The 20,318-nt window shown below is 36.0% G+C and overlaps 1 protein-coding gene across 13 annotated transcripts in view; it reads left to right on the top strand.

Moving 5' to 3' along the window:
• KDM6A (lysine demethylase 6A) overlaps positions 1-20,318 on the top strand; it is a 163,648-nt gene that overhangs the window by 102,671 nt on the left and 40,659 nt on the right. For 5 of the 13 annotated variants that reach the window (XR_015222408.1, XM_086618476.1, XM_086618469.1 and 2 more), the window contains exons 8-17: positions 1,138-1,172; positions 4,662-4,755; positions 9,577-9,703; positions 12,374-12,472; positions 12,864-13,083; positions 13,644-13,778; positions 14,220-14,375; positions 15,024-15,119; positions 17,845-17,949; positions 18,568-18,963. Coding sequence is in view for 12 of the 13 variants with exons in the window: in XM_086618476.1 (XP_086474602.1) it covers positions 1,138-1,172; positions 4,662-4,755; positions 9,577-9,703; positions 12,374-12,472; positions 12,864-13,083; positions 13,644-13,778; positions 14,220-14,375; positions 15,024-15,119; positions 17,845-17,949; positions 18,568-18,963 (1,463 nt within the window). In the remaining variant the exon portion in view is untranslated. Of the gene's footprint in view, positions 1-1,137; positions 1,173-3,347; positions 3,414-4,661; positions 4,756-9,576; positions 9,704-12,373; positions 12,473-12,863; positions 13,084-13,643; positions 13,779-14,219; positions 14,376-15,023; positions 15,120-17,844; positions 17,950-18,567; positions 18,964-20,318 lie in introns of all 13 variants that reach the window. The other 8 variants (XM_086618503.1, XM_086618485.1, XM_086618447.1 and 5 more) reach the window with 7 other exon arrangements.

Here is a 20,318-nt window from a genome sequence, read left to right as displayed (position 1 = left end):
TGACCTGGTTTCTGAAGTGCACTAGGCTACCTTCTTAATAGTGAAGGACAAAGCAGTGCACAAAGGGAGCTTTTCCCCTCCCTGTGACCCAGAGAGAAACCCTGGAACTCCAATTTACCTGTGTAAACCTCTGTGTCACGCTGTTCTGTAGCTTAAAGAGAAAGAAATCTGTGTAATTGAAATAAATTGAGCTTGGCTCAAACACAGGTATTTTTCTTTCTTGTAGTCCTCAAGAACATCAGGCAAAAGTCTATCTCAAAGGAATATTTCTTTCCTCATCAAACTGGAATAACGATTGCATTCATCTCAACTATCTTTAGCCATCTACCAGTTGATGGCTAGTCTAGGTTAGCAGTTCTCAAGCCTTAGAGATAGGCACTCCACCTTTTCATTAGTGATTTGAGCAGCATAAGGATAATTTTCCCTCTGCTCTTCCCCTTGCACAACTTTGATTTTCTTTCTCTAGCCAGCAATTTTCTTGCCTCCAAAAGTTGCTAGTAATATTATGGCATTCTGTGCAACTTGTATGAGGAATTTAAGATGCTTTACAGTACTCATCAGAATACCATCTGTCACTGACACTTTTAGTTCAGTTTAACAGGGGAAAGACAATTCCTAAAAAGGAAAAAAAAAAAAAACAAACACCTAAATTTAAGATCCTATATAAAGCTGGCAGAGTATAATGTAGTTTTCTGTTCTGTAACCCAGCTAGTCTGTCCCTTGGCAGTTGAATGAAAATAAAAGTTTTCTTTATTGCTTAACTCTGTTATGTACAGAAAATATTACCTGTTTTCTCTTGTTGTGCATCTCTGCTTAAAGAGATTTTATTGCTAAGTTTACTGAAAGGTTAACAGACTCTCCGTTTCAGAATACAAATAAAATCCGTGGAGTGCCTTTCTGCTGTATCTGTTTGCAGTCTTAATGCTTTTGTTAGAATACTTTCATTCTCTGTCAGTTCTGTTACTTTTAAGTGTAAAATACCAGTGTAAACAAATACTTTTTTGGTATCTTCAAAATGTGATTTACTTTGGTTTTGCATTGATAAATTTGAAACATTGTTTAACGTTCTCTTGATATAAAACATACTGTTGTTGTAGTTCATTAAGACTAATAATTTTGATTTCCCCACTTTTACAGTTCAGTTTCACATCGCCCACTTATATGAAATCCAGGTAAGCTTTAAGCTCCTTTTTGTAAAGCATAGTTGAGTTTCTAACTATACGATGTAATAAATCTGCGAAATTCAAATTACAGATGTTTTTGTAAAGTTAGGCTTAAGTCTTAAATTGCTAAAGAAACTTTATTTGCTTTGGCTTCATTAAAAATATTTTCTGTATGGACTATGCTATAAAATGGAGCAGCTATTTTAATAAACTTACATATTTACTAGTCTCCCAAGCTGAGTGCAAAAAAAAAACCCCTAAGCATAATTTTTAGTAAAATTCTTTTATAACATTATGTATGTATTTAAAGTTATATATATATACAAAAAAATATGTAGTTTCTCAATTCGTCTATATATTCATGTTGTTTCTCATACGTACACACACAGTCAAGTCTAGCCAGTTGTCCTGGTGCCTTTTTTTGGCATTACATTTTCAAATTTAACTGAACATATGTGACAGAAACATTTGAGATCTTAGGTCAACAGCTCATAAGGATGTGTTATTAATTCTATATCAAATCCTACCACAGAGTTCTTTAGGTAAATCTTTCAGGAAGTTACAGACCACTTACTGAGCTTCCAGAATATAAGTAAATTAAAACCAAGTAGCTACTGAAATAGCTATTTTATATTTGTAATTTGACTGACTAGTTATATAATGTAGATTATGTGCCTTTTTATCATGTTTATTGGTATTATATGACTGAGGAAGGGATGCAACATGAAAACGAAAACTGTTGTAATTAAAATGGATGACAGACATGAATAAAGTACATTTTCAGTCAGTCGAAAAGGAGCTTGGTAGAGTAAGTGCTGTCTTTTGATGGCACGGTGAAAAATGACTTTATATTTATATATAAATAAAAGATACAAATTTGATAAGCAAGATATTTTTCTTTTGAATTCTTTTGATACAAAGCTATACTACGAGACAGAAATCTCCTGTCCCAGAACACCACTAAGAAACTTCAAGGACTGTTGCGGTTCTTACCTGGCCACTGTCCAGATTTCATTCTGAGCATTGGAGCACGTCTGACACATTTATATAACAAAGCATCCTCAACACATTAGCTCTTTTGATCTGCTAGAGTAAAATAGAAAGTTGAACATCTCAGGTCACCATGCCAAGTGCCTTATATAATTGTGTGACCAATGTTACAAGTACTAAAGCTATACTTTCTGACTGGCAACTAAGCAGTGACAACTTTATTTTAATGCAAGTCAGAGCAAAAAAGTTTCAGTGCGTTCTGCTACTAGACTTGGTTTCTCTCATGGTTCTGGTTGAGAGGGTTATCCTTCCTGAAATTTGAGAAACTTGGAACCACAAAGAGTCTTGACTTCATTCTGGATATTACCTCTGACATAACAAAGAGGCGTTTTTGGAGGCAGGCTGGTTGCTTGGTTTCTTTTAAAGGACACAGTGCTACAGTTTTCTGAACCTCTCCATATATTTGAAAATTGTCTGCTCTCTAATATTTAATGAAGAAGTTACTTCAGTCCTTAATTATGTACCTTCACAGTACTGGAGTTTAAATGATGGGTTGCCAGCCTCTAAACAAGAGCGTAGCCCAGTGCTGATGGAGAGTTAGCAGTGGTTTTTCATGGTGTTTCATGCAGGTTTCTATTATTTCATCTGTGGCAGTGTGAGCCCCTCTAGCTATTTAGGGTGGTAGCTTATAAGGTGTCTAAAGAGAGATGTTGGATTAGATTCCTCTTCCCATTTCTAAGAGTATTCGTGATGCAGCCAATATCAAGGACTTTGGATCTTTGGAATTAACATCAAAATAAAAGCAAATGTAAACATGACAGTTTTCTGTAATATTTTAAGGCATATATGGAGACAGATTTCCAAAGGGTAAATAATGCAACAAATAACAAAAGTAAAAAATATTCTAGATCTGGAAAACTTGCCCTATTTCAATAGGTCTTTCTGAATCCTCCCAAGGATGTAAATATTTCTTTCAAAGTGGGAATATTGGGCACTAATGTTTACCTGTTTGACATCCGGACTGCTGCCTCTGCTGTCATGCTATATCATGAACTTCTGTTCGTTTGCTTATCCTTCATAGTCATAAACTACAGATTTTGTTCCCAATGCTAAATTCAAAATTTTTTTCCTGATTGTTTTTATTTTGCTGGCCATGGATATTTTATTTATTTATATTATTTGTTTTCTTACCAGTTGTCTGCATTTCATGAACACCAATTAAAAATCTTTTCTACCAACTTCCCCTTGTTCCATTTGAAAGTATGTAATTGCTGCTTTAATTTCTTTCCTGACTAGAATAAGGTTTTAAAACCAACAGAGTTGTCTTTTATGATTGTGAGATCTCAAGAACCTAATAACATTTTTAACTTCTAATGGGTATATTGTTTAGAGTCTTCTTCCCAGTTGTCCCTTTTAAAACACCAGTGGTCAGTATTGTGTACTCTTTGCATAAAAAAACAAGTGTAACATAAGTCATGATCATTTGCGTTTAGATGGCCCCATTTATTTTAGTACGTTCTTCATCAGTTTTCCAGAATGAAGTCTGATGGTGAATTATCTGAAAGCATATTTTTCATAAAAATTTGTATAAACTTTTTAGAAAGTGTAAAAAAAAAAAAAAAGTAGTACTCTTTAGAAGATACAAATGCTGAGGTCTGTTAGTAGACTTTTGTGGGAAAGGAGGAACAGAATAATTAAGCACTGAAAATACATTCACTGTTAAACAATTATTGTTAGGGTAACGTAAAGATAATGCTATTATTACAAAAACATTCATATATCAAGAAATCTTAATCTTTAATATATACAAAACAGCTCATACTTTTCCAGAAGTCATTAAAGACGACAATCCTAACCTGGAAATGTGTTTTCTATATCAAGACCTGTCCATATAGGCAGTTAAGAATAGAATGTTTCCATGCTTTAAGCACACTTAAACTATATAGCAAATAATAAGATGGCATACCTTCATTCTCTAGGCGTAATCCATGGATGTGTTCTAATTCTGCATATGGTGGGGAATCTTACCACGAATCCAGATATGTACAAAGGGCAGTTAAAATATACCGAAGGAAGGAGAGAGGCAAAATTAAACCAGCCGAGAATTACTGATGATCTTAATTTCTGTTAGGAATTTCCTGGAAGTAATTTGTGTAGGGTTTTTTTCAGATGCAGATTCCCATTCAAACATTCCCCTTAAAAGCAGCGTATTCATTTCAGTGTAAGAGGCATAAAGCATATATGAGTTGACCAAATTTAATAATTTGCAAATTCCCCTCAATTGTTTTAAGTAGTCAATTTATATTAAATACTGTATTTATGGAAGTTATTCTCTTATCGTATATATACGTCACTCATTAAAGCTTTCATATGCACTGTATGCAAAAAAATAAAAGTTTCAGAATTTTTTGTCAATGTGTTTGTGTGCTGTCAGTGCTGTGAAATCGTTGCTATTGGTGATCTGTTGTAAGCGTTATGATTAATCCATTTACTTTTTTCCTTTTGCAGAGAAAGTATCACTCTGCAAAGGAAGCTTATGAACAACTTTTGCAGATCGAAAACCTTCCTGCACAAGTAAAAGCAACTGTCTTACAGCAGTTAGGTATGTAAAATTAACTTTTATTTTCCTATGTGTTTCTTTTTTCTATCTTTGCCATCAGCAGTGTTTTTTAAGGCTCCGTTTCCAAAGTGAGTCTTAGACACTGAGTATGATGTGTGAGCTTTTCACCCAAACCAGAATGCATAACAGTAGATAATTAAGTAAATAAGAGAGGAGGACAAGATTTTAATTAAACTTAGAAAATTAAGAAGCTCCTACACTAGAATTTCTAGAGTATGTGTATTACAGGTTTTGGGCAATGAGGGGACGGTTTTTCAGAGGAGTGTAGCAGTTAGAATTTTGTATTCTCTGTTCTGCCTCTGAGAACATCCCTTGAATAGCCAGGCTAAATGCACTAAACCAAAATACTCTTCTCTGTTGCAGAACAGAAGAACATGGCAAATGAAAAATTTACCTTTTCTTTCTCTCATAGTTACAGTACATAATGAAAACCTATTTCTGTAATGAAAAAGTTTATCATCAAATTCCAAAAAGAAACCACGTAAAAAGAGGAAAAGTATTATTTTTAAAAAATTGTCATCTTCCATATTTATAGAAAGCTGATAAATTATTTGTAGACCAAAATTTCTAATGGGTGGGTAGAATAAATTACTTTTGTCCTATAAGCCTTATAAAACTATTTCCAGAATATTTTGTTAAAATTGTTCAACCCGGTGCAAAACTTACTCATTCACTTTCTCCATGTTCTTCATCTAATTTATTATTCTAAATATTAATTTAGCCTGCTTATGCCCATTTCCCCCCCACCCACCCCTGTTCACATAGTGGTCACTTAATTCAAATTAGTAACTGGCCACAATGCTTTCTCTTTTTTTCGTAATGTAAATTGTTTATGGATTTGGTGTGGGCTAATTTGTTTAGCTTTTGATTCTTCTGTGTGAAATCACAAATGAAACTCCTGGAGGAGTTCATTGCAGGACTCTAGCTACTCATCTTTTTGCGATCACACGACAGTGTTGCTTATATTTCAGCATCTCCTTTGAATTTTTTTAACTAGATATGATCACGCTTAGTGTAACTTTTCGGCAATTTCATCCAGAAAGGCTATATATCTGATGAACGGAACACAGACCTCCCCAAACAGCTGACCAATGCTTTTTCAACTCTGTTTGATATATGCTGCCACATTAGTAGCAGAGGCTCATGGTTGTATTCATAAAATCCTACCACAGGTCTCTATCCTAGCAACAAGAGCAATGACTTTGAGAATTGTCTGCTGTCTGCAAACTGGATTAGCTCCCTTTATTCAGTCAGCATAGGTCACCTAGTTGTAGTGTGGGTAGCTTCTATGTGAAGAAAGGGACAGAGTGGCCTTAACCAGAACATACAAGGAATAACATAATTTATTTTGCTCTTCACTGTTAAAGTGGCATGTATCAGAGTATGGTGTTTATCGCAGATTTAGTCTCTAGCAGCTGATAATAAAAACATCTCCTCAGGAAGCATGGTCCGGGTGGTGCAGTAGAGCTTAGGAAAAATAGTAGAAAATACCTGCCATCTGCTAGAATGCTACTGGCAAAACTCAGTCAAAATATATTTGTATTTTTATTTTTATGTTGAACTCTTTTTTTTTTTATCTCCACATAAAAATCATTTTGACATTAAAGCACCCTTTATTTATTTTCCTTAGCTAGTTAGTGTTTAATGAGCCAGAGTTGAAATTCAAGTAAGTTCAGATGTCTTGTGAGAGAATTATTAAAATCTTTGCTCTTGTTGCTGGGTTCTAAAGCAGATCACTATGGAGGAGAACCCTGTGATTCTCAAATAAATACGTATCTGTTTGAGCTGATGCATGCTGACTAGTTCATGTAGATGTTAACAGTAAGATCCGTACAGTTGGATAAGAGCAGTTTGTTTCTTCTTGCCATTTCATTTGCTTTCCAAACAGTAATTCTTTTCACTGCTTTGCCTAAAATTACACTAAATTAGTGAGACTGAAGATCAGATCTGTTCCAGTATTCTTTCTACAATTATACTCGGCAGTTGCATAAGGAAGAGTAAGAACAATGTAAGCATCTGCTTAGAGGTTCTCAAAGCACTCTCTCAGTGATTTTCAGCTAGGAGCTTTCCTAGGTGATGTCCACACAGTTGGATGAGACATGAGATGCTAAAATGGAGAAGAGGCTCATTTCTTCAGAGACTGAGATGATGATGCTTATTGGGAGAAAAAGCAATTGCCACAAGTTCATCATGATTGATAAGCATAAAAATACCCCTGCAGCATGAGCTAGGCTAGCACATCCTGCTGCTAGCACATCCTGCTGCTGAGGCAACACAGGGATTTGTTACAAATTAGATTGTAAAGACCTGGAAAAGAGCGTGGAACGTTTGTGAAGTATGGACAAAATCTGCGTTTTTGTTTATTATGTTAAAAATGTCCAAAGTGAGTTAGGTCTTGCAAATGGGAAACTGCACAGCTTACCAGGGTTTTTCCATCACCTTCTTTCTGTACGTTCTTCATTTTATGCATGAGGAGTGATTCGGTTTCCTTTACCTATGCTATTCTAGCAGAAAACTTTTGTTTGTTCTTCCTCACCTTCTCTCTTACTTTCTCCCTTTTTCACCTCCCTGCACAGGAAGATAAAATCGGGAAGCAACTGTTGTTTCAGCAGTGAAACTAGATAGGGAATGCTAGTTCTCCTTTCTGCCTCCTAGAAATAGATTCTTTTTATCAGTGACCCTCAGTAAAGATCTCCTGAAGATACAACATGTTATCTTTCAATCTGGCAAGATTCTGACGAAACAGAAAATAGGCATCACCACACAGCATTTCAAAAGATTCAGGAAATTGTTTAATGTCTTTTTTTCACCCCTGTTTATAATCCCTGAACTAGTCAGGCTTTATCTCAGGCTTTGCCTGGCACTGTGCTCGATACACTTATCCTTAGTGTACAGTTACACAGGTGCATTCTGATAACCACACTCACATGAGACTTTTTTTCTTGAAGCATGAGTATTTTCTGTATGCTTAAGAACTTCAGTGTCTTGGGGTTTGAATAAAAATCATAACTTTTTCATGGAGTCCATGAGACACAGTTGTGTGTGTTGTATGTCTGCAAAAATTATTGGTTTGTTTTTTTTGTTTCTGAGGCGTAGAGTTTTGACTTGATCCATCTTCAGACAAGTTAAAATACGCTTTTTTTTCCTGCACTTTCGCCACTTGGCTCCTGACCTGACCTCTCTTGCAGTTCGGGAAATACTCAAACTTCTGCTTCTGACCACAGTTTCCAAGTGATAATTCTTAAAACACCTCAGGCAAAGGTTGTTTACTATATATGATTTTCTTTTACGTTGCCTTTTTTAAAGCTTGGAAGTTTGCTTTCCATTTGCAGAAGTGTTGCTGTGACTGTTAACAAATTACAAGCCCAAATACAAGATGTATAGAACAGGCAGAATAAAATAATTTAGGTATAGTCTAATTACAGAGAGTGAAGTAAGGCCTCAAATACTCAGCAGTTCAGTTCTCGGCCATGCCTACTTTGTTTAGCATTTCAAATGAGAACTGAATTTGATCTGGAGCTTTTGAGTGGTATTACCTGTTCACGTAGCTAGACTGTATCAAAAAGGACAGTCTTAGGGCGCTGAAGTTTAGCTGACGGAGGTTTTAAATGGACATTTATTACAGATGCGTGTACAACTCTGTAGGTAACTGAAACTTTATACCAACATTGGATATTTGAAAAAAGTTGATATCATAGTGTTCCACAAGGGACTGTTTATGGGTGGGACACTGTAAAAATGTAGGGACAGTCTGTTGTCAAATCTTATGTTCTACAAATGTTGGCTGAAAAGCAGTGGATTGTTAAGACAAATACATGGAGGTTAAGCAAACAGCAAGAAACTGCTGACTGGTGTCGTATGTAGTGATTTCAGCATGCCACCTGCCTGTTACAAAGGATTTCCTCATACTCATGATAGGAATGGCACTGAGATGATTTTGTGGCTGCTTAAAGGAATTCCATCTAAGCATAGAGGCAGATGAGGGGCAGCTTGAGAAGATGATGAAGGTGCTTTATTTGAAATGGTAACCAAGCCTTGCATCATTGCTAGAGAAGAGATGCATTTTGATAGCACCTAAAAGGTGATATGGTGGGAGGCCTTGAAAGTGGAGATGAATAATTTGTCTAAAGTAATGAAAGAAAAAAGCATTTGAAAGAATATGGTGCGTGTTTAGATGAGGAAGTAAAATTATCTTTTCAGCAGAATTTTTTATGTAGAGGAGAGATGATTGCATTTGTCAAGGTGAACAGAAAGGATGTTGTAGCAATGAAGATGAAATGGCAATTTAAGAAAGATTTAAGTGGAGTTACAAAAATTCTTTTGGGGAATCACCCAAATGTAGATACGGGATAAATACGAGGATTTAAAAGAAATGCAGTAAAATGAACATAATGGACAGATGAGTGATGTTCGTGACAAGGAGAATGGTGGTGTTTTTCACAGTGACAGGGAAGGTATCTGATTTCAGAGGAGGAAAGAGTTAACATTTCCAGATTAAGATTTTATAGTAGAAGACTGAGCAGTTCATTATTGTGCTCCTAACCTCATAGAAAACTATTTAAACCAAAAAGCACTTTAAAAGTACCTGAAAGTAGTTTTGTCTTGAGGTCTTTTTGTCCTGTAATTTTAGTATAGAAATTTAAAAGTTTTGAAAGTTTCATTCATAACATTCCATGTAAGTGATATTGTTGTTTGATATTCCTGTTTTCAAAGAGGAACTAATACTTTGAATATCCTGCTGTGCCAAAGTGTTAAATGTTCTTAGGGAATTTCACTTCTGCCATTTATGGATTCTTTTTGTAGGCTGGATGCATCACACCGTGGATCAGCTTGGAGACAAGGCAACCAAGGAAAGCTATGCTATACAGTATCTCCAGAAATCTCTAGAAGCAGATCCAAATTCGGGTCAATCCTGGTATTTCCTTGGAAGGTGAGAAATGACTTTATAGACACTGTAACTATATTTGTAAATTTTTTGAGGATACTCATTATTGTGAGTATCTTATATTGTTTTAATTCTTAATATTTTCAGAGGAAAAAGGAAAGGAAAGGATGTATGGATCTACTGAAGTCTAGTTTTCTGGAAAGTGTATAAAAAGATATGGTGCTAACATATTTGGGATGAATGTAGATTAGAAGTTGAAATGTAGTTAGTTACCCAAGAGGTCCTGCTTTTTCTGTAGTTATTATTCAGTCTACATATTTACAGTAATCCGAGTCTGCCCTGCCTGATTTTACCTGTTCCTCCTCCTACACCACATCTTCTATTCTCTTTATTTTTTTTTAATAGATAAAACGCTCTGTACATGTTCTGCATACGTTTTTGACAATTCTTTATTTCTTTGTTTTCTCAGAATCTCCCTTCTAATCTCAAATGATTTTTACACTAAAATACGAATATTTTCCCAGGTATACATCCATTTCTAAACAGCATATATTGCAGCTGAATACTAGACCAAGATAGCTCAGATTGATCTGTTCTAATATCTAAGTCTTGTATTAATTCTGTACTATCAGTATTTTTTACTTGAAAATTCACTTATTCCAAGATGCAAAACATAAATTTAATGACTTTTCTAGGTCTCCTTTTTAAGTAAATAAGAGTACTTTACGCAAACCAGCAATAACTCTTGAAATAGTCAGGTTTTGGAGAAAGCTTTGAGAGCAATGCAGCAAGTCCATATGTGAACAGGTCAGTTCTGTTGAGAAATAAATTAGAAAAGAAAATTAATATCCTAACCTCAGTATCTTCCAGCTGACTTTCTTGGCAGTTCTGGTCACATACAACTGGAACCTACTTCTGTTTTTGTCATCCTAATATATTCTTCCAGCTGTTCCTGTAAGACAGGGTCTTGGACCAGCTGTCTGCAGGCTAAGGGAGGAACACCAGTGCTGAGTGTGAAGGACAGAGGGCTAGAGCAGGTGTGGAGAGAAAAGGAAAAATGAGCCGGAGATCATCTGGCTCATCTTATCATCCACTGGGCTGAAATCCTGTGTTCATCTCAGTAGTCCCATTCCACGTGCTTTGAGCTAGTTGAGTTCTTACATGGCAGCAAGATGGATCCAGGGCTCAAGTATGTGGGTGCAGCTGCTGTGCTCCTGCTCTTACTGTGCCATGGCTTTCATGTGGTTAGAGCGAAACCTAGAACCATACAAACAAGCAAGAGAAATGCAGGAAAAGGGAGAAGTCTAGTGGAAGCATCTCTTACACTCTACAAGGAGGACTAGAGCAGAAGTGTTTCTGTGCCCAGTCCTTCAGTCCATACGCTGGAAGAAGAAGAAGAAAGGAACAAGGATACAGGGTTGTGCATTTGCTCTTCCTCTTTTTCCCTCCTCGTGTTTTCCTTTGTGTTATTCCTTCTTCTACTGCTTGTCCAAACTGGATAGCAAGTTGGTTTAAAGCTACCTTTCAAAAACATACCACTACCTCCCTCCTCCACCGCTGAAAAGAATCCATCACCCTATTTTAAGTTTTGTTGGTTGCTTAACGCTAGTGCTGTCCTCATCAGAGTCTTCATGTATCTGATATGCAGACAGATTGAAACATGTCTATTGGAACTTGGATTAGATTGTGATTAAAATAATTTTCTGAAAGATTGTATTTGGACATAATGGATGTTTTTAGGCAAAGTACTGCTAGATTTTACTGTATTCATTTCCTAGCGTGCCTCAAGAGTACATGAAAGAGTGTAGCATGTTTGACAAATCTTTGCCTGTACTTTTATTTCTTACTAGAATAAATTTTTTGTTGTTATTAATGTATTTTGAAAGTTGTCAGTTCTTTTTCCAACAGGGAAACTTATTACAAACAATATAAGAAGCAGAGCTATTGTAGATTAAACTAGTAAAAATATATATTTGTAAAATACTGTATTTATTTGAAGCTTTGCATTTTAAGAAGGTAGGTATTATTCCCTGTGGTATAATTGTAGTTGTCTTTAGAGTTCTGCTATTTCTGCTTGTAATACCAGAATACGTTTGAATTTGTGTGTGAAAAACATTCAAGTAAGAAATTATGAAAAAAATACAGAATAGCAAGATTTTTTACAAAATTTCGTCTGCTGTACATGCAGTAAAACTAACTTGTTCATTACTTGAAATCCTACCAAGATGAGAGAAATGCACATAAAAAGCTTCCCAGGCTATCGGGAACCATCCTGATTGAGTTTGTCAATATCTCTTAATAATTCTGAAACACTTCTTGTAGAATGTGAAATTTCATAATCATTTGTTTTGATAAAATAGGTGGTTTGTTTCTTTATAATGCTGTTTGTAGATAAATATTGTTCTTATTGACTGATAAGTTACCACAGAAGAAATGTAAGTCTTTAAAGGTGGTATGACTGCTCTTTTCCTTACAAAAGCACTAAGCTAGGGTTTAAGCAGTTTTGGTGTACTTTTCAAATAAATAATTAGTAAAACATGTTGATTAAGATGTTTGAGTCTGCTCATACCTAGAATTCAGAAACAGGAATGTTTTGGATTCATCTAGATGAGTATGTATTTGCATGACTTAACATTTATCAGATCAGTCTTGGTAAGTCATCTTCAATGATTACCTTCTGTAAATACTACCAAAGTTCTTTTTTTCTTCTCCCAGGTGCTATTCAAGTATTGGGAAAGTTCAGGATGCCTTTATATCTTATAGGCAATCTATTGATAAATCAGAAGCAAGTGCAGATACATGGTGTTCTATAGGGTAAGAATGATACAGGGTAATACAGTGATATAATTCAATGCTAATATATATAAATAAAGAATATCAGCTTTTTAACTCTTTCTGTGCTCTCAAGGGGACCGTAAAGCATTTTCATGTATACCTTCATGTTGTCAGACTTGTCTGATTTGAAGTTTAAATAATAAATTTATATTTGCTTTCTCGATTTTTTTTTTTTTTTTTTTTTTTTTTAAATACTGAATAGGCTATGTATATGAGCTGTGCATGTTAAGATTTTGTGCTGTTTATGCTTATTACTGCGCTTTATGTAGCGGCAACGTTTGTTAAGGGTTTTGAGGGAAATGTGTGTGTTTGACTTGTTTGTATTTTGACTCTGTTATTAACTCTCAACTTCACTAATCTTTCTATTCAGTGTGCTGTATCAACAGCAAAATCAGCCTATGGATGCTTTGCAGGCCTATATCTGTGCTGTACAATTGGACCATGGCCATGCTGCAGCCTGGATGGACCTAGGCACACTCTATGAGTCCTGCAACCAGCCTCAGGATGCCATTAAATGCTACTTAAATGCAACTAGGAGCAAAAATTGTAGTAATACCTCTGCACTTGCAGCACGGATAAAGTATTTACAGGTAAAACTAAAGTTTTAAGAAGTGGGAAATACTCTTCCAAACACACAGCAGAGGGGAGGGGAGAAGTAACACACAAGTTTAACTTGCAGTTGTTTGTGGTGTGTATATCCTGTTTTCATGTGTATTGTAAGCATATCATAGCCTGTAATATTTTATTTCTACATTTTTAAGTGAAACTTAATTCCTTATAAACTCTATTTTGCACATTTAATCAAAGCATACTGTTTTACATCACTTTGCTTTTTTCTTTGTATTGTCTACATTTTAAGTTCTCATAACATATAGAGAGAATACACGCACGCTATCTTTCACTCTTGTTTGCAATTTCAGAAAAAAGGAATTATGAGACCTCTGAATCCAGAGCTCATCTTTGTTCTGATTCTCACAAAGGTTTATATTCTGGTTACCCTCTTTATACTTAGCACCTTTCTAAAACCCCAAATTTTAAATCTATCCTCTCTTTAAGACATAATTAGCTACAGCATTTAGGAAGATTTCATGGACTTGCTCTTACTAAAGTAGGCTTGTGTTAAATTTGCTTTTTACATAATTTTTCCTAGGCTCAGTTGTGTAACCTTCCACAAGGTAGTCTACAGAATAAAACTAAATTACTTCCTAGTATTGAGGAGGCATGGAGCCTACCAATCCCCGCAGAGCTTACCTCCAGGCAGGGTGCCATGAACACAGCACAGCAGGTGAGAAGTTGGGTTATGTTCTGCAGGTGCCCAGCTTTAAGGGTTCTTTACAATCGGTAGTGGTCAAGCTTATTTTATGGAGCAGAGGACTGGCTTTTATTAATAAAAAGCCTTTGATTTATTTGCAAAGGGGTACTAGATCAAGAAGCTCCCTGTAATATGGGAGAAATATGGGGGTACCAATTTAGAACCTTTGTGGATTTTCATGATTTTAAAAGTTTTCATCTTAAATAGAAATGCCGCAGTGGTTTAATAATCCCGTGAAAGGTACACATTCCTCCATTGATGACCATATGGAAACTGATTTTTCAGTTACTGAGATCAGCTTCAGAATGTCTACCCGGCCCTTTTAATATATGTGGGCTGTTAAATTATATAATTTAAAGGAAAGAATTAAGAATATATAGAACCATATTTTTGTCTTCCTTCTGTGATTCTTAGGCTTGTAAACCTCATCATCCAAATACTGAACCTGTACTAGGCCTCACTCAAACACCAATTTCACAGCAATCCTTGCCACTACACATGATTCCTTCTAGCCAAGTAGATGACCTGACCAGTCCTGCCAAGAGGAAAAGAACATCTAGTCCAACAAAGGTATATATTCTGATGAACTAAAGAGCCCCCTACCAAAATTATATGGAAATACGCCTTAAAGTGATACAGCATGCACAGAATTTGTGCTGTAAATTTTAATCCTTTGGCATCAAGGTGGGGAATGTTTTTAGGAATTTTAAAAAACATTTTTCAGTGATGTGTTAAATCAGGCTACAGTTCAGGCAGGGAGCGCATGAGGGCAATGCAGATCGGTGCCACTGTACTACAATCATAGTTGTGTAAGTGAAAAAGTACAGTCATAGTTTGATGATAGATAGAGAGGGAGACAATCATGTCATCCTGTCTATTGCCTTTGCTTATATTTAGAATTCAAGTGTTTCATCATCATGTAATAGTGTTGCAGTAGATAAAGTATTCAAAGTAGTGTACATTTAAGTTAATTGCATAATTTGATTTGATTGTTTCTTGTTATGATATTAGATATAATTTAACTTTTTCCTCTGACTATTTTGTTACTGTATGGGAATGGTAGAATGAGGCTTGGCATGTTTTAGCATGTTCTTTGTTTATATTGTTATTCTTGAAAGAATGACTAGTTTTTTCATAAGTAAGATAAAATCTAGATAGTAAAAGAAATGATGTTGACCCTTTGATAGTCATGCATTTTAATGTAATGTTTTCTCTCAGAATACTTCAGATGTTTGGAGCAGTGGCCATGCAGTGTCACATCCTCCTGTACAGCAACAAATTCATTCTTGGTGCTTGACACCACAGAAATTACAGGTACGTATGTTAAAGATCTTCAGAAGTGTTGGTGCATTTTTTTTTTTGTTTCCTTCTTTCTTCCTTTTAAGAAAATAAATCTGGAACATTTTTCGCTTTCATATTTCTGCAGTTCAATGTGAAATACTTCCCAAATAATTCCCACAGTGTAATTCAAGTTGTGCTAATATTATGTCTTCTCTATGTCACATAAGTTCTGTAGTAAAATAAATGATCTCTAGCAGAAACTGAACACTTAACATTGTATGAATTCTATAATTTATAAAGTAAGAACATACTGTAATCCTTTTTTCTTATGGTGTTTTAAAGACAGATATACAAATTGCCCCACTTGTGTGCCAAGTGGGTTTTGCTACTTGCTGTAATGTGGGGGATATTGAAGGAGGTGTAGAAGTATTGTAATTTCCTCTTCTTCCTCTGAGGTAGCTTCCTGTATAAAATTGTGTAAACAAACATGCACATTCTACAAAATGCAATTACTCAAATGAAATGTGGTACTGCTTTTCTATATTTTATGTCATCTAATATATGAAATGCTAGATTTTATTTTTGAAATCTTGTTTAAGGTCTTTTTTGTTATGATGTTTTATCGTCTCTTCAGTTCACTAGAGCTTGCAGTGAGCTTCAGCAGGAATTCCATATTTTGAAAATCAGGCCTAGCTGAAAACTCTTAACTCATGTATCACAGATACTGCTTTGGATTCAAGGAAAAATAGAAGGGAACACAGCACAGAGACAGAAGGCATTCTGATTGACTGAGCAGTGTTCTCCTCAACTCCAATATAGTTCTTCATCTGTTTCTCTATCTGAACAATATTGGCTTTATTATGCTACATAATTTTTCCCTCCCTTCCCTCCCTCTCCCTGCCATGTCCCCTCCCCTTTGGTCCTCCCTAATCACTCTTCTGTATCTCTCCTCATGCGTTTTTTTTCCTTATTTTATATTCTACTACTTTTTCCCCTTTTTAGTTTCACCTTTTTCCAGATCCAACTTCCTCCTCTAAGCGGTATCTAAGCAGGGTTCTCTGTCTAAGTATAGTATACTGGATTTAATGGCAATAGCTTGACAATGTGCCAGCATATATGAATAGGAAAGCCAAAAAGATATGATACAAGAGGAGAGTGAATAAAACCTTTATTGCATCTTCTAAGTCAGCCTTTTAAAAGTGGCAGCTAAGCGACTGGATAGATATGGCACATAACACAGACCAAATGGCTCAGCTAACAAAAGCAGAAGGGGAAAGGGCTATGGGCACACAGTAGCCTCCGAGGCTGCAACATGCCAGTGGTGGAGGGATGGGTGTTGGTTTCCCAGAACTGATGGGCAGCAAGAACAGTGCTGCCTGCAAAGCCTCTGTGCTCACAGCACTGGAGAGGAGTGCAGACTTGCCTCTGCTGACATGTGTGCTAGGTTGGTCTTTCTGATGCCTGTTACCATATTTAGATGTTTTTTCGAAAGCAAAATAACATCTGGAGAGCACTGGTTTTGGCTTCTGTGTACGTGGTGCATGCATTCCCATGGAGACCCTGTTCTCATCTCACGATCATGTATGTATATATAGATTAGTCTTATTCATTGCAGTCCCCTATACAGGGATTTGAGAATGGAAGCTGCTGTTAATCCAGAGAGTTTGGCCTGAGCCATCTTTAACCACTTTTTCGGATAATGTTGTTTTGGGTTTTTTTAGTTGATAGATTGCAAATACAATTGTTCCAAGCAGAATGAACTACACTTTATTTAATACTCATACTTCAGTTCCATTTATGTATTACTAATGCAGCATAATCAAAGCAAAGGAGATGAGAAGGATGTAGAAAAGTAATACATGCAGACCTAAAAGGAACGAAAGGAAACCTGATTTGTTTTGGTTTTGGTGGGGCCTGGGGTCTGGTTTGGTTTATTTGTTGTTTTTTCATTTGGGATTTGTTTTTTGGGTGGTTGTTTTTGTGGGTTTGGTATGGGGGTTTTTGTTGTGTTTTTCTTTTTTTGAGGATTTACAATGACGTGAAGTAATTTAGTATTTAAGAACAATAAAGAAAAATGTCTATATGTCACCTTTTGTGTAGCACAACTTTTGCCTTCCTCTCCACACATACTCCCTTCCTTCTCAGTGCTTTCGTGTTCCACAATTTCAGCATTTATGTCATACCACTTAACAGCAGCAGACTTACTGGTAGAATGAGACTGTGTGCTGAGGAGTTTAAAATGGATACAAAGATCAGATTTTTGGTGACAGATTCTTAAATTTATCAGTTGCAAATGAGTTCAGTATCATAACTTAAGCTATAGCTCTCTGTAATTAAGTTGTATAGTTTTCTGGGTTTGTTTTTTTTATATCTTCTGGAGAATTTTGACGTGTGACTACAGGTTGAATTTACTTTCTGCTGAATAGTATTAATAAAAGAATAGCATGGTACAAAAAAGTGTTGAAACGTACATAAGGGTAATAATAATTCTCTATAATCGTAGTTTTCTTTTACAGTACCAGTACATATAGTTTTAATGTGGTGATATTTATGCATACTCTTTAGTAACTAGTAATAAGGTTTGGTTACAGAACGGTGTGTGGAAAAATGTTTGAGTCTGCAGCAGAAATCTCAATCATGTTTTCAGCTTTGCAAGTCTTGTCTTCATGGATAATTTTTCGCATTGTATACAATAAAGTTATTAAAAAGCATATGCAATTTTAGTGATTCTCAACTGTACTACTGCTGTTTTTTTCAGCACTTGGAACAGCTGCGTGCAAACCGAAATAATCTAAATCCAGCACAGAAACTTATGCTGGAACAGCTGGAGAGTCAGTTTGTCTTGATGCAGCAACACCAGCAGGTGAGAACAAAAATATTTTTCTCTTCTACAAAACTTCAGTCAGTGACGGTGTCTCTTGTGTTTCTTGAATTCTGAAGAATTTCTATTGTACAGAGTTCTCATGCCATTTACTACTACTCATTACATTAAGTCGTCTTTTTTTGTATAAAGTATAATTGTGGTTTACTGGTTGAAATGTGATGGACTTAGCTGCGTTTTATTATAGGGCTACCAGATAATGTAAAAGTTTTCAAGCCACACTTTCAAACTAATGTGAGTGGACACATCTAAAAGCAGTCTTGCTTGAAAAACACTTAGTTGTAGTAAGCTGTATTGCAGCATATTTCTCCTTCTCTCATTGTTCACTTCTCTCTCTCTTAGTGTCCATCTTTAGCAGTAAAAAGCTAACACTCAAACTGAAGAGCCTAGAAGAAAAGTGTGCCGATAACTTTACCTTAAAATTCGCTCAGCACGTTTGTGAGCATGACAGTCGTCTTATTTCTCAAAAGCAACTGTGAAGATCTTAAAATCAGTATAAAATTGGAATTGTCCAGTGCAATAAAGTACGCAAACCTTGTACGATCTTTACGTTTTAAATTCCGCAGCTAATGTTCTTGTGCTTTGTTCGTGTTCCGTTAGATGAGACAAACAGGAGTTGCACAGGTACGATCTACTGGAATTCCTAATGGGCCAACAGCTGATTCATCACTGCCTACAAACTCTGTCTCTGGTCAGCAGCCGCAGGTTGCTCTAACCAGAGTGCCTAATGTCGCTCAGCGCGGAATCCGTCCCGCCTGCCCCGGGCAGCCTCTGGCTAATGGACCCTTTCCAGCAGGCCCCATTCCCTGCAGCACAGCAAGAACGCTGGGTAGTACAGACACTATTTTGATAGGCAATAATCACATAACAGAAAGTGGAAGTAATGGAAACGTGCCTTACCTGCAGCGAAACGCACTCTCTCTACCTCATAACCGCACAAACCTGACCAGCAGCGCAGAGGAGCCGTGGAAAAACCAACTATCTAACTCCACTCAGGTATACAATTTCAGTTCACTCGTAGAGTATGCTAAGGAGGCTTGATAAGCACGTCACCCTTTGAAGTCTCTCATGTGTAAGCACATGCTTTCTGTTTCCTGAAGTTGATGACCTAGGAACAAATAAAACATACAGTAGGTTAAACCTGCCCATTACATTTTGATATTAAAAGTCTGTGTATTACATTGACTACTTTCAGGATAAAGAACATGATAATAAATCAAAGAGGGTGGTTACATACTGCTCAGCTGCCTACATTTGCAGAAAAGTTTCTTTAAAAAGGAACACTTGTACATCTTTTTGTTGCTGCTTTAATGTGAAACTGCTACTCTTTCATGTAGTAAGAATGCACGTTTCATGGGAAGCTGAATGTTGTTGTTATTTTGGACCTTACATTGTTGTCATGATGAAATCATTACCCATATTACCCTATGATCTTTCTAAATTAATACCTAGCAATCAATCCCACAGAGTTACTTGCAGAAAAATAACTATAATTCTAGTAAAAATCCATGGGTGTTAAAGTGTGTAAGTAAGGATGTTTTGTGTGTGTGTGTGTGTTACAACTTGAAGACAGAGCTTATTCTTTTTAATTTCAGCCTAAATATCTTTCTTCCAAGACATACCTTGTGGATGTAATGAGATGTTCTATAGGAAGATATCCTAATGGTTTAATTCACTTTTACCAAATAGGTTATACGGCTTGATACAATATTGTTTTCTTCCTCAAAACTGCATAAATTTCTTGTTTAATTAATATTACAGGTTACTTTAATGCTGAAGAATTGAGAGTGGGCTGTGGTACAGACATACATACATGCTTAACTGCACATACATTGCAACAAAGGCTGAGATAATACTGGAACATCTTGTGTAAAATGTAGTTATTCAAAACTAAAACAGTGACGTAACATGATTTTTTTAGAAGTTTCCTCTAGATCAGTAGTACTATCTACATGGTTTATAAGTGTGGTGGGGGGACATGGAGCCCATTAGCCTCACTACCTCTTGCTTGAATTAGAATTCACTTTTCTATTTTCTATATTGTATAAAAGAAGTTCTGCACTTGCTAGAGCGGGTATCTGCTTCATGTTAGATGTCTGTGGTGCTAGTGTCCATAAAGTACACAAGTAATAAATTGCAATAAGAGTTGATCGCTTTTTGTAGAGATGATGTTTTTGAAAAGGCTGGATAGCTGTTCCAAGGAAAGCTTGTGGTGCCATTTCCTATATCCATTGCATCTGTGTTCTGTGTGAAGTGTATTCAGAGAACAGGGTCTCATCAGAGTTTCTGAGCCTGTAACATTCTCCACAAGTACCAAATGAACTCTTGATTTAAAAAACTATTTATCAGTA

Source organism: Tauraco erythrolophus, chromosome 1, assembly GCF_009769465.1.
Source record: "Tauraco erythrolophus isolate bTauEry1 chromosome 1, bTauEry1.pri, whole genome shotgun sequence".
Classification (NCBI taxonomy): Eukaryota; Metazoa; Chordata; class Aves; order Musophagiformes; family Musophagidae; genus Tauraco; species Tauraco erythrolophus.
This window is presented reverse-complemented; position numbering and strand designations above follow the sequence as displayed.